The sequence below is a fragment of the Ranitomeya imitator genome, chromosome 2 (genome assembly GCF_032444005.1).
Source record: "Ranitomeya imitator isolate aRanImi1 chromosome 2, aRanImi1.pri, whole genome shotgun sequence".
In the NCBI taxonomy this organism is placed as follows: Eukaryota; Metazoa; Chordata; class Amphibia; order Anura; family Dendrobatidae; genus Ranitomeya; species Ranitomeya imitator.
In genome coordinates, this window is record NC_091283.1 from 613,966,388 (window position 1) to 613,980,429 (window position 14,042).

Below are 14,042 nucleotides of genomic sequence, written 5' to 3' on the forward strand. Positions count from 1 at the left end.
TTTTAAATACATCAGATAGGGATTGCATACATTAGTTAGGACTGCTCTGATAAGGGTATACCGTGAAGATTGGTAGAGCAGCTTAGTATACATTTTTTGCAAAAAACGTATCAACCAAATACCCTGTTTTTTACATCTTTTACTAGCACTTGCGGATTACTGTAACAATTTTTCAAACTGAGTGTTTTTGGTTTTACTATTCTCTTTTGTGTCTTCAGGTTTCTTGGTGGTGTGTGAACATGATCCTACAGACTTGTTCACTGTGCAAGTAGCCCATGTGTTCCTGTTTCCATAATTGTTCTCTTGTGTCTACAAGACTGGGGAGTTCCACCACTCCTCTTGGGCTATCTGCACAATAGCTGTTCTACCCTGTATGCACACATGGATTTTTCCTCTCTGAACCCTGTTCACACAGGTTATATACAGATGATCAGGTTTTTAAATACATCAGATAGGGATTGCATACATTAGTTAGGACTGCTCTGATAAGGGTATACCGTGAAGATTGGTAGAGCAGCTTAGTATACATTTTTTGCAAAAAACGTATCAACCAAATACCCTGTTTTTTACATCTTTTACTAGCACTTGCGGATTACTGTAACAATTTTTCAAACTGAGTGTTTTTGGTTTTACTATTCTCTTTTGTGTCTTCAGGTTTCTTGGTGGTGTGTGAACATGATCCTACAGACTTGTTCACTGTGCAAGTAGCCCATGTGTTCCTGTTTCCATAATTGTTCTCTTGTGTCTACAAGACTGGGGAGTTCCACCACTCCTCTTGGGCTATCTGCACAATAGCTGTTCTACCCTGTATGCACACATGGATTTTTCCTCTCTGAACCCTGTTCACACAGGTTATATACAGATGATCAGGTTTTTAAATACATCAGATAGGGATTGCATACATTAGTTAGGACTGCTCTGATAAGGGTATACCGTGAAGATTGGTAGAGCAGCTTAGTATACATTTTTTGCAAAAAACGTATCAACCAAATACCCTGTTTTTTACATCTTTTACTAGCACTTGCGGATTACTGTAACAATTTTTCAAACTGAGTGTTTTTGGTTTTACTATTCTCTTTTGTGTCTTCAGGTTTCTTGGTGGTGTGTGAACATGATCCTACAGACTTGTTCACTGTGCAAGTAGCCCATGTGTTCCTGTTTCCATTATACTGTATTGAGTCTGCCCATTGGAGCTGCATTATACTATATAGTCGGGGGCTGTATTATACTATAGGGTCTACTTGTGGGGGGTGCATTATGGAGTCTGCCTACTATAAAGTCTGCCTACAGGGGGAGGGGAGTTGTATTATGCTATATAGTCTGCATTTGGGGGGTGCATTATGGAATCTGCCTATGGGGGCTGTACTATACTATAGAGTCTGCCTATGGGGGCCTGCATTATACTGTATTGAGTCTGCCCATTGGGGCTGCATTATACTATATAGTCGGGGGCTGTATTATACTATAGGGTCTACTTGTGGGGGGTGCATTATGGAGTCTGCCTACTATAGAGTCTGCCTACGGGGGGAGGGGAGCTGTATTATGCTATATAGTCTGAATTTGGGGGGGTGCATTATGGAATCTGCCTATGGGGGCTGTACTATACTATAGAGTCTGCCTGAGGGGGGTGCATTATGGAGTCTGCCTATGGGGGGGCTGTATTATACTATAGTCTGCCTATGGGGGGCTGAATTATACTATATAGAGTCTGCCCGTTGGGGGCTGCATTATACTATATAGTCTGCCTATGGGGGGCTGGAGGCTGCCTATGGGGGAGGTGTATTATACTATAGTGTTTGCCTGTGGGGGAGTGCAGTATACTATAGAGTCTGCCTATGGAGGGGTGCATATTATAGAGTCTGCCTGTGTGTGTGGGGGGGGTTGCATGATACTATAGAGTCTGCCTATGGGGGAGGTGCATTATACTATAGAGTCTGCCTATGGGGGAGGTGCATTATACTATAGAGTCTGCCTATGGGGGAGGTGCATTATACTATAGAGTCTGCCTATAGGGGGTTACATTATACTACAAAGTCTGCCTATGGGGAGTGCATTATACAATATAGAGTCTGGCTATGGAAATGCATTATGCTAGAGTCTGCCTAATGGGGTGCATTATACAATATAGAGTCTGCGTATGGTGGGCTGCATTATACTCTATAGAGTCTGCTTATGGGGGGCTGCATTATACTGTAGAGTCTGCCCATGGGGGCTGCATTATACTATAGAGTCTGCCTATGGGGGGCTGCATTATACTATATAGTCTGCCTATGGGGGCTGTATTATACTATAGAGTTTGCTAACGGGGAGGTACATTATACTATAGAGTCTGCCTGTGGATGGGGAGTGGAGTATACTATAGAGCAGTGTTCCCCAACTCCAGTCCTCAAGAGCCACCAACAGGTCATGTTTTCAGGATTTCCTCAGCATTGCACAGGTGATGGAATTATTGCCTGTGCAGGTGATGCAATTATCACCTGGGCAATACTAAGGAAATACTGAAAACATGACCTGTTGGTGGCTCTTGAGGACCGGAGTTGGGGAACACTGCTATAGAGTATGCCTATGGATGGGTGCATTATACTGTAGAGTCTGCCTGTGTGTAGGGGGTTTGCATGATACTATAGCATCTGCCTATGGGGGAGGTGTATTATGCTATAAAGTCTGCCTATGGGGGGGTGCATTATACTATAGAGTCTGCCTATGGGGGATTGCATTATATTACCAAGTCTGCCTATGGGGAGTACATTGTATAATATAGAGTCTGGCTATAGAAATGCATTATACTAAATAGAGTCTGCCTAATGGGGTGCATTATACAATATAGAGTCTGCCTATGGGGGTTGCATTATACTATATAGAGTCTGCATATGGGGGTGCATTATACAATTTAGAGTCTGCCTTTGGGGAGTGCATTATACAATATAGAGTCTGCCTATAGGGGGTGCATTATACAATATAGAGCCTGCCTATGGGAAGTGCATTATACAATATAGAGTCTGCCTATGGGGTCGCATTATACTTTATAGAGTCTGCCTATGGGGTCGCATTATACTTTATAGAGTCTGCCTATGGGGGGGTGCATTATACTATATAGAGCCTGCCAGTTTGGTGGCTACTCAGAATATTGTGTGGGTGGTACTATACATCTGTACAGGGGGAGACTCAGGACACTATTAAATGTAAAGTGGGCACTTATTTTTATGGGGGAATTCTGGTTACTGTGACTGTCAAAGGGGCATACAGGGCATTATTACATTCTAGGTTTCTAGTGGGCAAAGTGTGGCACTGTTTTCTAGGGCACTTGCACCTGGCATTACTATATTGTAGAGAGTTGCTGTAGAATTTAGAGGGCACACAGAACTACACAGTAGGTGCAGTAATAGGGACAAATACGGCGGCAGCGGCTCAGCATTGGGGTATTAGCAGGATAAGCAGTTTGTGCAGGTTGGGAATAGATGGTGATGGCTGGAATATGAGAAGTAAAATGTGTCTTTGTTGTAATCTCTGCAGCCGCATCCTGGCTGAAGAAGTTGTCATGTAAGTCTGGGCCAGATGGAAAAGACGGGAAGAGAGAACGATTCCATCAGAAAGAACGTCAGCTGTCAGTCACCATGTGCTGTAATCACTTACAGTTAGGGCCAGAAATATTTGGACAGTGACATAATTTTCGCGAGTTGGGCTCTGCATGCCACCACATTGGATTTGAAATGAAACCTCTACAACAGAATTCAAGTGCAGATTGTAACGTTTAATTTGAAGGGTTGAACAAAAATATCTGATAGAAAATGTAGGAATTGTACACATTTCTTTACAAACACTCCACATTTTAGGAGGTCAAAAGTAATTGGACAAATAAACATAACCCAAACAAAATATTTTTATTTTCAATATTTTGTTGCAAATCCTTTGGAGGCAATCACTGCCTTAAGTCTGGAACCCATGGACATCACCAAACGCTGGGTTTCCTCCTTCTTAATGCTTTGCCAGGCCTTTACAGCCGCAGCCTTCAGGTCTTGCTTGTTTGTGGGTCTTTCCGTCTTAAGTCTGGATTTGAGCAAGTGAAATGCATGCTCAATTGGGTTTAGATCTGGAGATTGACTTGGCCATTGCAGAATGTTCCACTTTTTGGCACTCATGAACTCCTGGGTAGCTTTGGCTGTATGCTTGGGGTCATTGTCCATCTGTACTATGAAGCGCCGTCCAATCAACTTTGCAGCATTTGGCTGAATCTGGGCTGAAAGTATATCCCTGTACACTTCAGAATTCATCCGGCTACTCATGCCATGCATGCCCATGCCATCACGTTGCCTCCACCATGTTTTACAGAGGATGTGGTGTGCCTTGGATCATGTGCCGTTCCCTTTCTTCTCCAAACTTTTTTCTTCCCATCATTCTGGTACAGGTTGATCTTTGTCTCATCTGTCCATAGAATACTTTTCCAGAACTGAGCTGGCTTCTTGAGGTGTTTTTCTGCAAATTTAACTCTGGCCTGTCTATTTTTGTTATTGATGAATGGTTTGCATCTAGATGTGAACCCTTTGTATTTACTGTCATGGAGTTTTCTCTTTACTGTTGACTTAGAGACAGATACACCTACTTCACTGAGAGTGTTCTGGACTTCAGTTGATGTTGTGAACGGGTTCTTCTTCACCAAATTAAGTATGCGGCGATCATCCACCACTGTTGTCATCCGTGGACGCCCAGGCCTTTTTGAGTTCCCAAGCTCACCAGTCAATTCCTTTTTTCTCAGAATGTACCCAACTGTTGATTTTGCTACTCCAAGCATGTCTGCTATCTCTCTGATGGATTTTTTCTTTTTTTTTCAGCCTCAGGATGTTCTGCTTCACCTCAATTGAGAGTTCCTTTGACCGCATGTTGTCTGCTCACAGCAACAGCTTCCAAATGCAAAACCACACACCTGGAATCCACCCCTGACCTTTTAACTACTTCATTGATTACAGGTTAACGAGGGAGACGCCTTCAGAGTTAATTGCAGCCCTTAGAGTCCATTGTCCAATTACTTTTGGTCCCTTGAAAAAGAGGACGCTATGCATTACAGAGCTATGATTCCTAAACCCTTTCTCCGATTTGGATGTGGAAACTATCATATTGCAGCTGGGAGTGTGCACTTTCAGCCCATATTATATATATAATTGTATTTCTGAACATGTTTTTGTAAACAGCTAAAATAACAAAACTTGTGTCACTGTCCAAATATTTCTGGCCCTAACTGTATATGTTCTGTAGTACTGGTATTTACCACTGACCATATGGAGGTAATATCAATGTTGGTTTTTGTATAGATATTAATTTCAGCAACAGTGCGGTCATCTGCTGAGGTTCTCCTACATCCACTATTAGGGTGCGTCACCAAGTTGTAATTAAGGTTACCTAGTTAGGGGCCTACTCAGAAGTTTTGCCACTCTGAACAAAACTCTAGCTATGCCTCTGCTCAATGCGTGTCGCTAACAAGTGTAGCTTCATCAGGGGTAGTCCACGGTTGCAAAGCGACGCTGAAAGAAAACACACAAGATGACTTAACTGCATTAAAACAAGCAACATTGACATTCAAGTCAGCCCTCACCATTGCTAAACAGGACTACTTCACAACTCTCGTCATCACAACATATCATTAACTTCTGGTACCTTCCATTCTGCTTTCAAACATGCCACAATCACACCCATCCAAAGAAACCATCCCTCGGCCTGACCTCTACATCCAGCTACCGTCCTATCTCACTGCTCCCGTTTTCCCGTTTGCCTTTAAACTCCTTGAACAGTATGTCCATACTGAACTTTCCTACCAACTCTCGTCTAATTCACTCTCTAACAATCTACAACCCAGCTTCTGTCTCCACCACTCCAACAAAACTGCTCTAACCAAAATTATTATTGACTTACTTACTGCCAAAGCTAACAAACAATTATTTATACTCCTCGTTCTTGACCTGTCATCTACCTTCAACAGTCAGAAACGCCCTTGTACTACAAATCCTCCCTTCCCTTTGTGTTCTACATCTCCTATACTAGCTCCTCATCCTGCCCTCTCTGTGACAGTGTCCCTCAATGCTCTGTACTGTTACCCCTACTCGTCTCAATTTATACCTTTGGCCTGAGAAAACTCATACACTGCCATTTCTTCCAGTACCATCTATACGCTGATGACACTCAGATCTACCACTCTAGCCCAGATGTCAAATCTCTGCTGTCCAGAATCCCAGAGAGTCTATCAGCCATATCCTCCTTCTTATCATGCTTCTTAAAACTAATTGTGAACAAAACTGAACTCATCATCGTTTCTCCATCTTACCTAACTCACCCACCTTATCTATCACAATAAATTACATCATGCCTTCCCCCGTACCGGAAGTCTTCCTTGGAGTAATACTCAACTCTGACCTGTCCTTCAAACCACTCATCGAAGCGCTTAGCTCCTCCTGTCGTGTTCAACTAAAATATTTCCAGAATCCATAATTTCCTCATCCCTGAATCTACTAAAATATTAGTACATGCCCTCTTAATCTCCTGCCTTGACTACTGCAAAATCCTCCTCTGTAGTCTTCTTGCTAACACTCTCACATTTCTCAAGTCTGTCCTTCACTTTGCTGCCCGACTAATCCACCTGTCGCCTCGCTACTACTCTGCTTCTCCCCTCCTCAAATCCCTTCATTGGATCCCAATTCCTCAATGTATCCAGGTAAAACTACTAACATTGATCTACAATGCCATTCATAATTTGTCTCTTCTGTATATCTGTAAGATGCTAGCAGGTGCGTAGGATGCAGTGACACACAGGAGACAAAGCAAGGATTAACAGGTTCTTTATATAAAACAGTGATGGAATAAGCAGGGGGTAAAAGATATGAATTTGCAGATGGGGAAAGACAAATGCAGCAGGCAACAACAGGTTAACTTATCAGTCTCTGTGCACTGGAGGAAGGCGGCTGGAAGATCCCTCGGTGGCACCGTAGGCGGAGCAAGATGTCTCCGATCCGGTCCTGCAGAAAGACAATGCACTGTCTCCTTGCTGTGATGAATCCTCCGGGTCCTTCGGCACGTGGTCTCCTAATCCGGGCACATGGTGGAGTAGAGATGGAGGTCCGTGATGAAGCAGAAGGTTCAGTAGACAAGGCTCTCAGTAGAAGCGCACAGTCCAGTGGACACAGCCACAGGCGCGGTCCAATTCTCAATGGGTACTGCAGGGATATGACTAAGCGGTGCCTCCGCGGTGGTGAGCGGAGCAAAGGTATACACTCTGTACTGGTCACTACATGATGTAGATGTCTCTCTGGGCTGTAGGTAGCAAGTCTTAGCAGTTTTGCTAGCCGGGTGTGAAGGCACAGCTAGCTGGCGTGGGTCCGTCGAGAGGGAGTCAACCGTCTCCCTGCTCACAAGCTCGTTCCCTGCCAAGTGTGTCGTCTTCCCGCTCACACCGCTACTTAAGTTGGACCTGTCCCAAACATTCAGGTCTCCTGAACTGTTCCAGTCAGAAAACTCTTCCCCCCGGAATAATGGTGACAGTCCCGACAGTTCCGGCCCAGACACACAAGAGGGACCGCTGCCCTGGTACACCTCCCTACATATCTCCAAACTAATCTACCGATATCTTCCAACACGTAATCTCCGGTTCTTTTAGTACCTCCATCTCTCCTCCACAGTTATACTTTCTTCATCCAATTGCCTCCAAAACTTCTCCAGATTATTTCCCATCCTCTAGAATTCTGTGCCCCAACATGTTTGATTATCCATTACATTCGGAACTTTCAGACAGAACCTGAAAAAGCATCTCTTCAAGAAAGTTTACAGTACGCAATAGTCCACCTCACCACCACCAAAGCTGCCGTAAACCCCTGACCTACTGTCTCCTACCCCATTGTCCTGTAGAATCTAAGCCCGCAGGGGCAGGTTCCGCTCCTATCTGTATCAGTCTATCATTGATAGGTTGTTCACTGTAATTTATATTTCTATTTTGTATGTGTGACGCCCAGGAGACCGGGATACCCAGCACCGGACCAATGGAGTCTGTCTCTTGAGGGGGATGTCACGGGTGGCTTGACCCGGTGCTGTGGCCTCAGGCAATGCACAGTGTAAGGGGTATCATGAGGGGACAGGCACTTACTTGATCAGCAGCAGGTTCTCCCAGCGGTGACGATCCCGATCCTGGATAGATGGCTATTGTCCAAATGAAAGACTGAGGCACTGAAACGTTTAACCAGTTTACTTTAACATAAAAGGATTTACAACCAGTCCTGTCACCGGAGTCTGTATGGGAACTCTGAGTTACTTTGACCCTGCCGGGGTCTTCGCCTCTTATTGTGCGCAATTTCTGTGTGGCCCTGCTGCTGTATGTGAACTGGCTGCCGGCCCAATCTGTCCCCTCCGGGTCCTGGTTCGACGGGCAACCCAAGTCCTTTTATCGGTTTACCCCCTCTGGGAGTACCGCTGAACTCTGTGTCTGTTGCTGCGTCCGGCCCTAGTGAAGCTGATATCACCTCGCGTTTTTCCGGTTGCTGTATTATATATAATGAATACAGCCACGGATCCGGTATCCGTCTTTGCGCCTGTTCTGGGTAGTGATTAATGCTACCCGGTTCTCACAATGTCCTTTTTCTCTATCCCTCTTCTCCTCAGGCCGGTGATTTAGGCCTGGTAACAGTCACAGGGCTGTTAGAGATTCAATTGTATGACCTCTCACTTTCAGCTCCTTAGCCCAACTGCCATTTCTTCTCTCAGACCAGAATGGATCAAGGGGAGTCTCTGGAGCTCCCCCTTCTGGCCGGAGGTGGTAGTGCAGTCTTGCTATTTTAGTATTTGTACTTACTGTCAGTAACTATTTTTGTGGCAAATACCCCTAGGGGTGCCACATATGTAATCCTTTCTCATTTACAGCACCATGGAATCAATGGTGCTCAAAAAAAAAAATAACAGTAATAATATGTAACATTAAAAAAAGTCAAATTCTTTTTAAAAATCCATTTATCAAGAAAATCTGATTTGAACAATAGCTTATCTTTTGATGACACATTCCTGTGAATGGTGATGCAAATGTTGACGGGTATGTGAAGGTTGTAAAATATTAAGCTACAGATCAAAGGGAACCTGTCACCCCCAAAATCGAGGGTGAAGTAAACCCACCAGCATCAGGGGCTTATCTACAGCATTCTGCAATGCTGTAGGTAAGCCCCTGATGTATCCTAAAAGATGAGAAAAAGAGGTTATATTATACTCACCCAGGGGCAGACCCGGTCCGGTCCGATGGGTGTCGCGGTCTGATCCGACGCCTCCTATCTTCATCAGATGATGTCCTCTTCTGGTCTTCACGCTGCGGCTCCGGCGCAGGCCTACTTTGTCTGCCCTGTTGAGGGCAGAGCAAAGTACTGCAGTGCACAGGCGCCGGGCCTCTCTGACTTTTCCCGGCGCCTGCACACTGCAGTACTTTGCTCTGCCTTCAATAGGGCAGACAAAGTACGCCTGCGCCGGAGCCGCAATGTGAAGACCAGAAGAGGACGTCATCCTATGAAGATGGGAGGCCCCGGACCGTGACGCCCATCGGATCGGACCGCCCGCGTGAGTATAATCTAACCTCTTTTTCTCATCTTTTAGGTTACATCGGGGGCTTATCTACAGCATTCCAGAATGCTGTAGATAAGCCCCTGATGCCGGTGGACTTAGCTCACCGTCGATTTTGGGGGTAACAGGTTCCCTTTAACAAACTTTGTTGTAATGTTTTTTTTTCTCTCATGCAAGGAAAAGTGAAAGGTGAAACGCTGATTGACATTGGAACAGGGCCCTGCATATACCAGCTTTTATCAGCTTGTGAAGCCTTCAAAAACATCATTGTCTCGGATTTTGCAGACAAAAACAGGGAGGAATTTAATTTATGGCTTAAGAATCAGCCTGAAGCATTTGACTGGAGCCTAACGGTTAAACATATATGCCATCTGGAAGGTGACAGGTAAGGAAAAGATACCATGCCAAGTCATATATTTTAAAAATTACATTAGCTGAGGATCATACCCTCATAAATAAGAATAAGATAAGTTTCTAAAAAAATGTTTGCAGACAGATATGCTTGTATAGGCTGGATACTCAGTCCTAGAAAAGGTCTTCTCCAAAAAAGCATCTGAAAACTTGCTCAAAAAATGATTGAAATACCTTTTCTATTAAGGGATGTGCACATGATGTCTGTTGAACTCTGGAGAACCCGCTGAGTTTTTCAAGAAGAAAAAACTTCAAGAAATTCCTGCCATTTTTTCCCCCAAAGTCTCTTTTGTATTGATTTGGTCATTTGTTTTCTGAGCATATTAGCAACGATTTTGGCAGCTGACGAATTTTTGGAAGGTTTTTTTGTGATTTTTCAGGAGTATTTTTTCCTATCATTTTCCGGTTGTTGTTATTTTCACTCTATAGAAACTGCAAGTGTTTTTAAATAAAAAAAGCTGGGAAATTCTCAAAAAGATGCTAAAAAAGATGCTGAAGTGCCTTCTGGGCTTTCCCATTGACCCATATTGTAAAGCAGGGGTGTCAAACTGCATTCCTCGAGGGCTGCAAACAGGTCATGTTTTCAGGATTTCCTTGCATTGCACAGGTGATAATTTAATCACCTGCAGATAATGATTCCAGCACCTTGTGCAATGCTAAGGAAATCTTGAAAACACGCATGGTTTGAGGCCCTCGAGGAATGCAGTTTGACACCCCTGTAGTAAAGTACAGAGGATCTTCAGAGAGAAAATACCAGAACAATGGGCATGTCACTTCTTTTAACCACTTGGCAACTGTGAAAACCTGAAGCGTTACAAGACATTCAAAAACTGAACAGCAAATCATTCTCCATAAAAATGTATATGTTCCTTTTATGGAGCACATAGGGAATTTTGTCATAGGGGTTTCAGATGTGGAATCCACCTGAAAAATATATAATCTGCTCATACCCAAAGACTATGTGAAAACTGAGTATTTTTGCTGCGTTTTTAGAGGGGAAACTAGCTACAGGTGTTTCTCACAAAATTAGAATATCATGAAAAAGTTAATTTATTTCAGTTCTTCAATACAAAAAGTGAAACTCATATACAGTATTATATAGAGCCATTACAAACATTCTGTTAATGTTGAGGATTATGGCTTATAGCCAATGAAAACCCACAAGTCATTATCTTATTAAATTAGAATAATTAATTAAAACAACTGCAAAGGCTTCCAAAGCATTTAAAAAGGTCCTTTAGTCTGTTTCAATAAGCTCCACAATCATGGGGAAGACTGCTGACTTAGCAGATGTCCAAAAGGCTGTCATTGGCACACTCCACAAGGAGGGTAAGCTACAAAAGGTCATTGCTAAAGAAGCTGACTGTTCACAGAGTGCTGTATCCAAGCATATTAATGGAAAGTTGAATAGAAGGGAAAAGTGTTGTAGAAAAAGGTGCACAAACAATCAGGATAACCGCAGTCTTGAACGGATTGTTAAGAAAAGGCCATTCAAAAATTTGAGAGAGGTTCACAAGGAGTGGACTGCTGCTGGAGTCATTGCTTCAAGAGCCAACACACACAGACATATCCAGGACCAGGGCCGTATTTAGAGTTTCTGCTGCCCTAGGCACTTTTCGTGCTGCCTCCCCCATTGACTTAGGGTACTTTCACATCAGTGATTTTTGACATTTGCGGCAGATCCGGCAGTTTTTCTGCATCTGTAACGGATCACTTATGGCAACACTGTGTTCGGCCTCATTCATTCCCTATGGGACTTGCGGCACTTGCGGTTTTGCTGCGATCCGGCAAATGCGGTACTTGCAGCAACAGAAAAAAAAATGCTGCTAGCAGTGTTTTTTTTGTCTCACCTCAAGTGCCGCACATGTCCGCAAGTCCCATAGGGAATGAATGAGCCCGAACGCAGAGTTGCCGGCCTGTAAGTGATATGTTACGCGACAGATGCGGAAAAACTGCAGTATCTGCCGCGAACGGAGAAAATCGCTGATGTGAAAGTAGCCTTAGCAAACCTTTCCATTAGTTGCCATGTGAGAATCTCGTGGATCTCATACACAGTACATGGTCAGTTGATTCTGCCAAGGTTGCAAGGTTTGGCTGACAGCTTTTTAAGGGGAACCTGTCAGTCGATTCATACTACCAAAACCACGGGCAGCATCACTCAGACTGCAAACAGGGAAGTTTATCTCTGCAATGCTGGGACATTTCAGAGAGAATAGTTTGAAGAGCTGGATGGGTAATTTAGTGAGAGAACGGACTAATCTGTGGGCTTCTCACTCCATATCTCTAGATCAGGGGTGGGCAATTTATTTTCCCGAGGGGCCAGATGAAAGACCATGACTGTTGTGGAGGCCGAACCAATAGCATAAAAATAATTCTACTCAATATTAATTAATATTAATTGTATCACTTAATATTGAGCAGAATTAAGTATGCTGACACCCCCTATATATCTTTAAGCTCCACACAGCCTCCCCATATACAGCATGAGACCAGCCTCTCATCTCCTCTCCTCAGCAGCCTCCCCTCACCAGCCTCTCATCTCCTCTCCTCAGCAGCCTCCCCTCACCAGCCTCTCATCTCCTCAGCAGCCTCCCCTCACCAGCCTCTCATCTCCTCAGCAGCCTCCCCTCAACAGCCTCTCATCTCCTCAGCAGCCTCCCCTCACCAGCCTCTCCTTTCCTTACCAGCCTCTCATTTTCTCTCCTTACCAGCCTCTCATCTCTCGTTTCCAGCCTCTCATCTCTCCTTTCCAGCCTCTCAGCTCCTCTCCTTTCCAGCCTCTCATCTCTGTTGTGAATTCTGTGGCTGAGTTCACTTCTGTGGTCACAAGTGGTATTGCAGTCTCTGGGCTTCCTCCCTCAGGTGTTTTGGTGAGCTCGTTGGCTGCCTTGCTATTTAGCTCCACCTGAGTCTGTCTTCCTTGCTCCTTGTCAATGTTCCAGTGTTGGATCTGAGCTACTGCATCTTTCCTTGGGCCTGCTGCTCTGCTAGATAAGTGCTTCTAGTTTGTTTTCTGTTTTTTTCTGTCCAGCTTGCTATTGTCTTTTGCTGGAAGCTCTGAGAAGCAGAGGGGTGCACCGCCGTGCTGTTAGTTCGGCACGGTGGGTCTTTTTGCCCCTTTGCGTGGTTTTCGTTTTAGGGTTTTTGGTAGACTGCATAGTTCTCTTTGCTATCCTCGCTCTGTCTAGAATATCGGGCCTCACTTTGCTGAATCTATTTCATTCCTACGTTTGTCTTTTCATCTTGCTAACAGTCATTATATGTGGGGGCTGCCTATTCCTTTGGGGTATTTCTCTGAGGTAAGTCAGGCTTGTATTTCTATCTTCAGGCTAGTCAGCTCCTCAGGCAGTGCCGAGTTGCATAGGTAGTTGATAGGCGCAATCCACTGCTGCTTACAGTTGTGTGAGGATAGATCAGGTACTGCAGTCTACAGAGATTCCACGTCTCAGAGCTCGTCCTATTGTTTTTGGTTATTGCCAGATCTCTGTATGTGCGCTGATTACTGCACGCTGTGTTGCCTGATTGCCAGCCATAACAGTACAAGGAGCCCTTCAATGATTTCCAATAGAGGGAAAAAAGAAATCCTGACATCATTTTTTTTTCTTAGCTCTGTCTTCAGTCTTTTTTTTCCCCTAGACATTAGAGTGCTTCAGGACACAGCTGTGGACATGGATATTCAGGCTCTGTGCTCCTCAATGGATAATCTCGTTGTAAATGTACAAAAGATTCAAGATACTATTGATCAGAAATCGATGCTAGAACCAAGAATTCCGATTCCTGATTTGTTTTTTGGTGACAGAACTAAGTTCCTGAGCTTCAGAAATAATTGTAAGCTATTTTTGGCCTTGAAACCTCATTCTTCTGGTAATCCTATTCAACAGGTTTTGATTATTATTTCTTTTTTGCGCGGCGACCCACAGGACTGGGCGTTTTCTCTTGCACCAGGAGATTCTGCATTGAGTAATGTTCATGCATTTTTCCAGGCGCTGGGATTGCTTTACGATGAGCCTAATTCAGTGGATCAAGCTGAGAAAAATCTGCTGGCTTTATGCCAGGGT

General features: G+C 44.1%; 1 protein-coding gene across 1 annotated transcript in view; it reads left to right on the forward strand.

The window, feature by feature from the left end:
- The window catches only part of LOC138665208 (nicotinamide N-methyltransferase-like), a 60,680-nt gene that overhangs the window by 16,685 nt on the left and 29,953 nt on the right, over window positions 1-14,042 (forward strand). Inside the window, exon 2 of the mRNA XM_069752494.1 lies at window positions 9,751-9,958. Coding sequence (XP_069608595.1) covers window positions 9,751-9,958 — 208 coding nt within the window. The remainder of the gene's footprint in view (window positions 1-9,750; window positions 9,959-14,042) is intronic.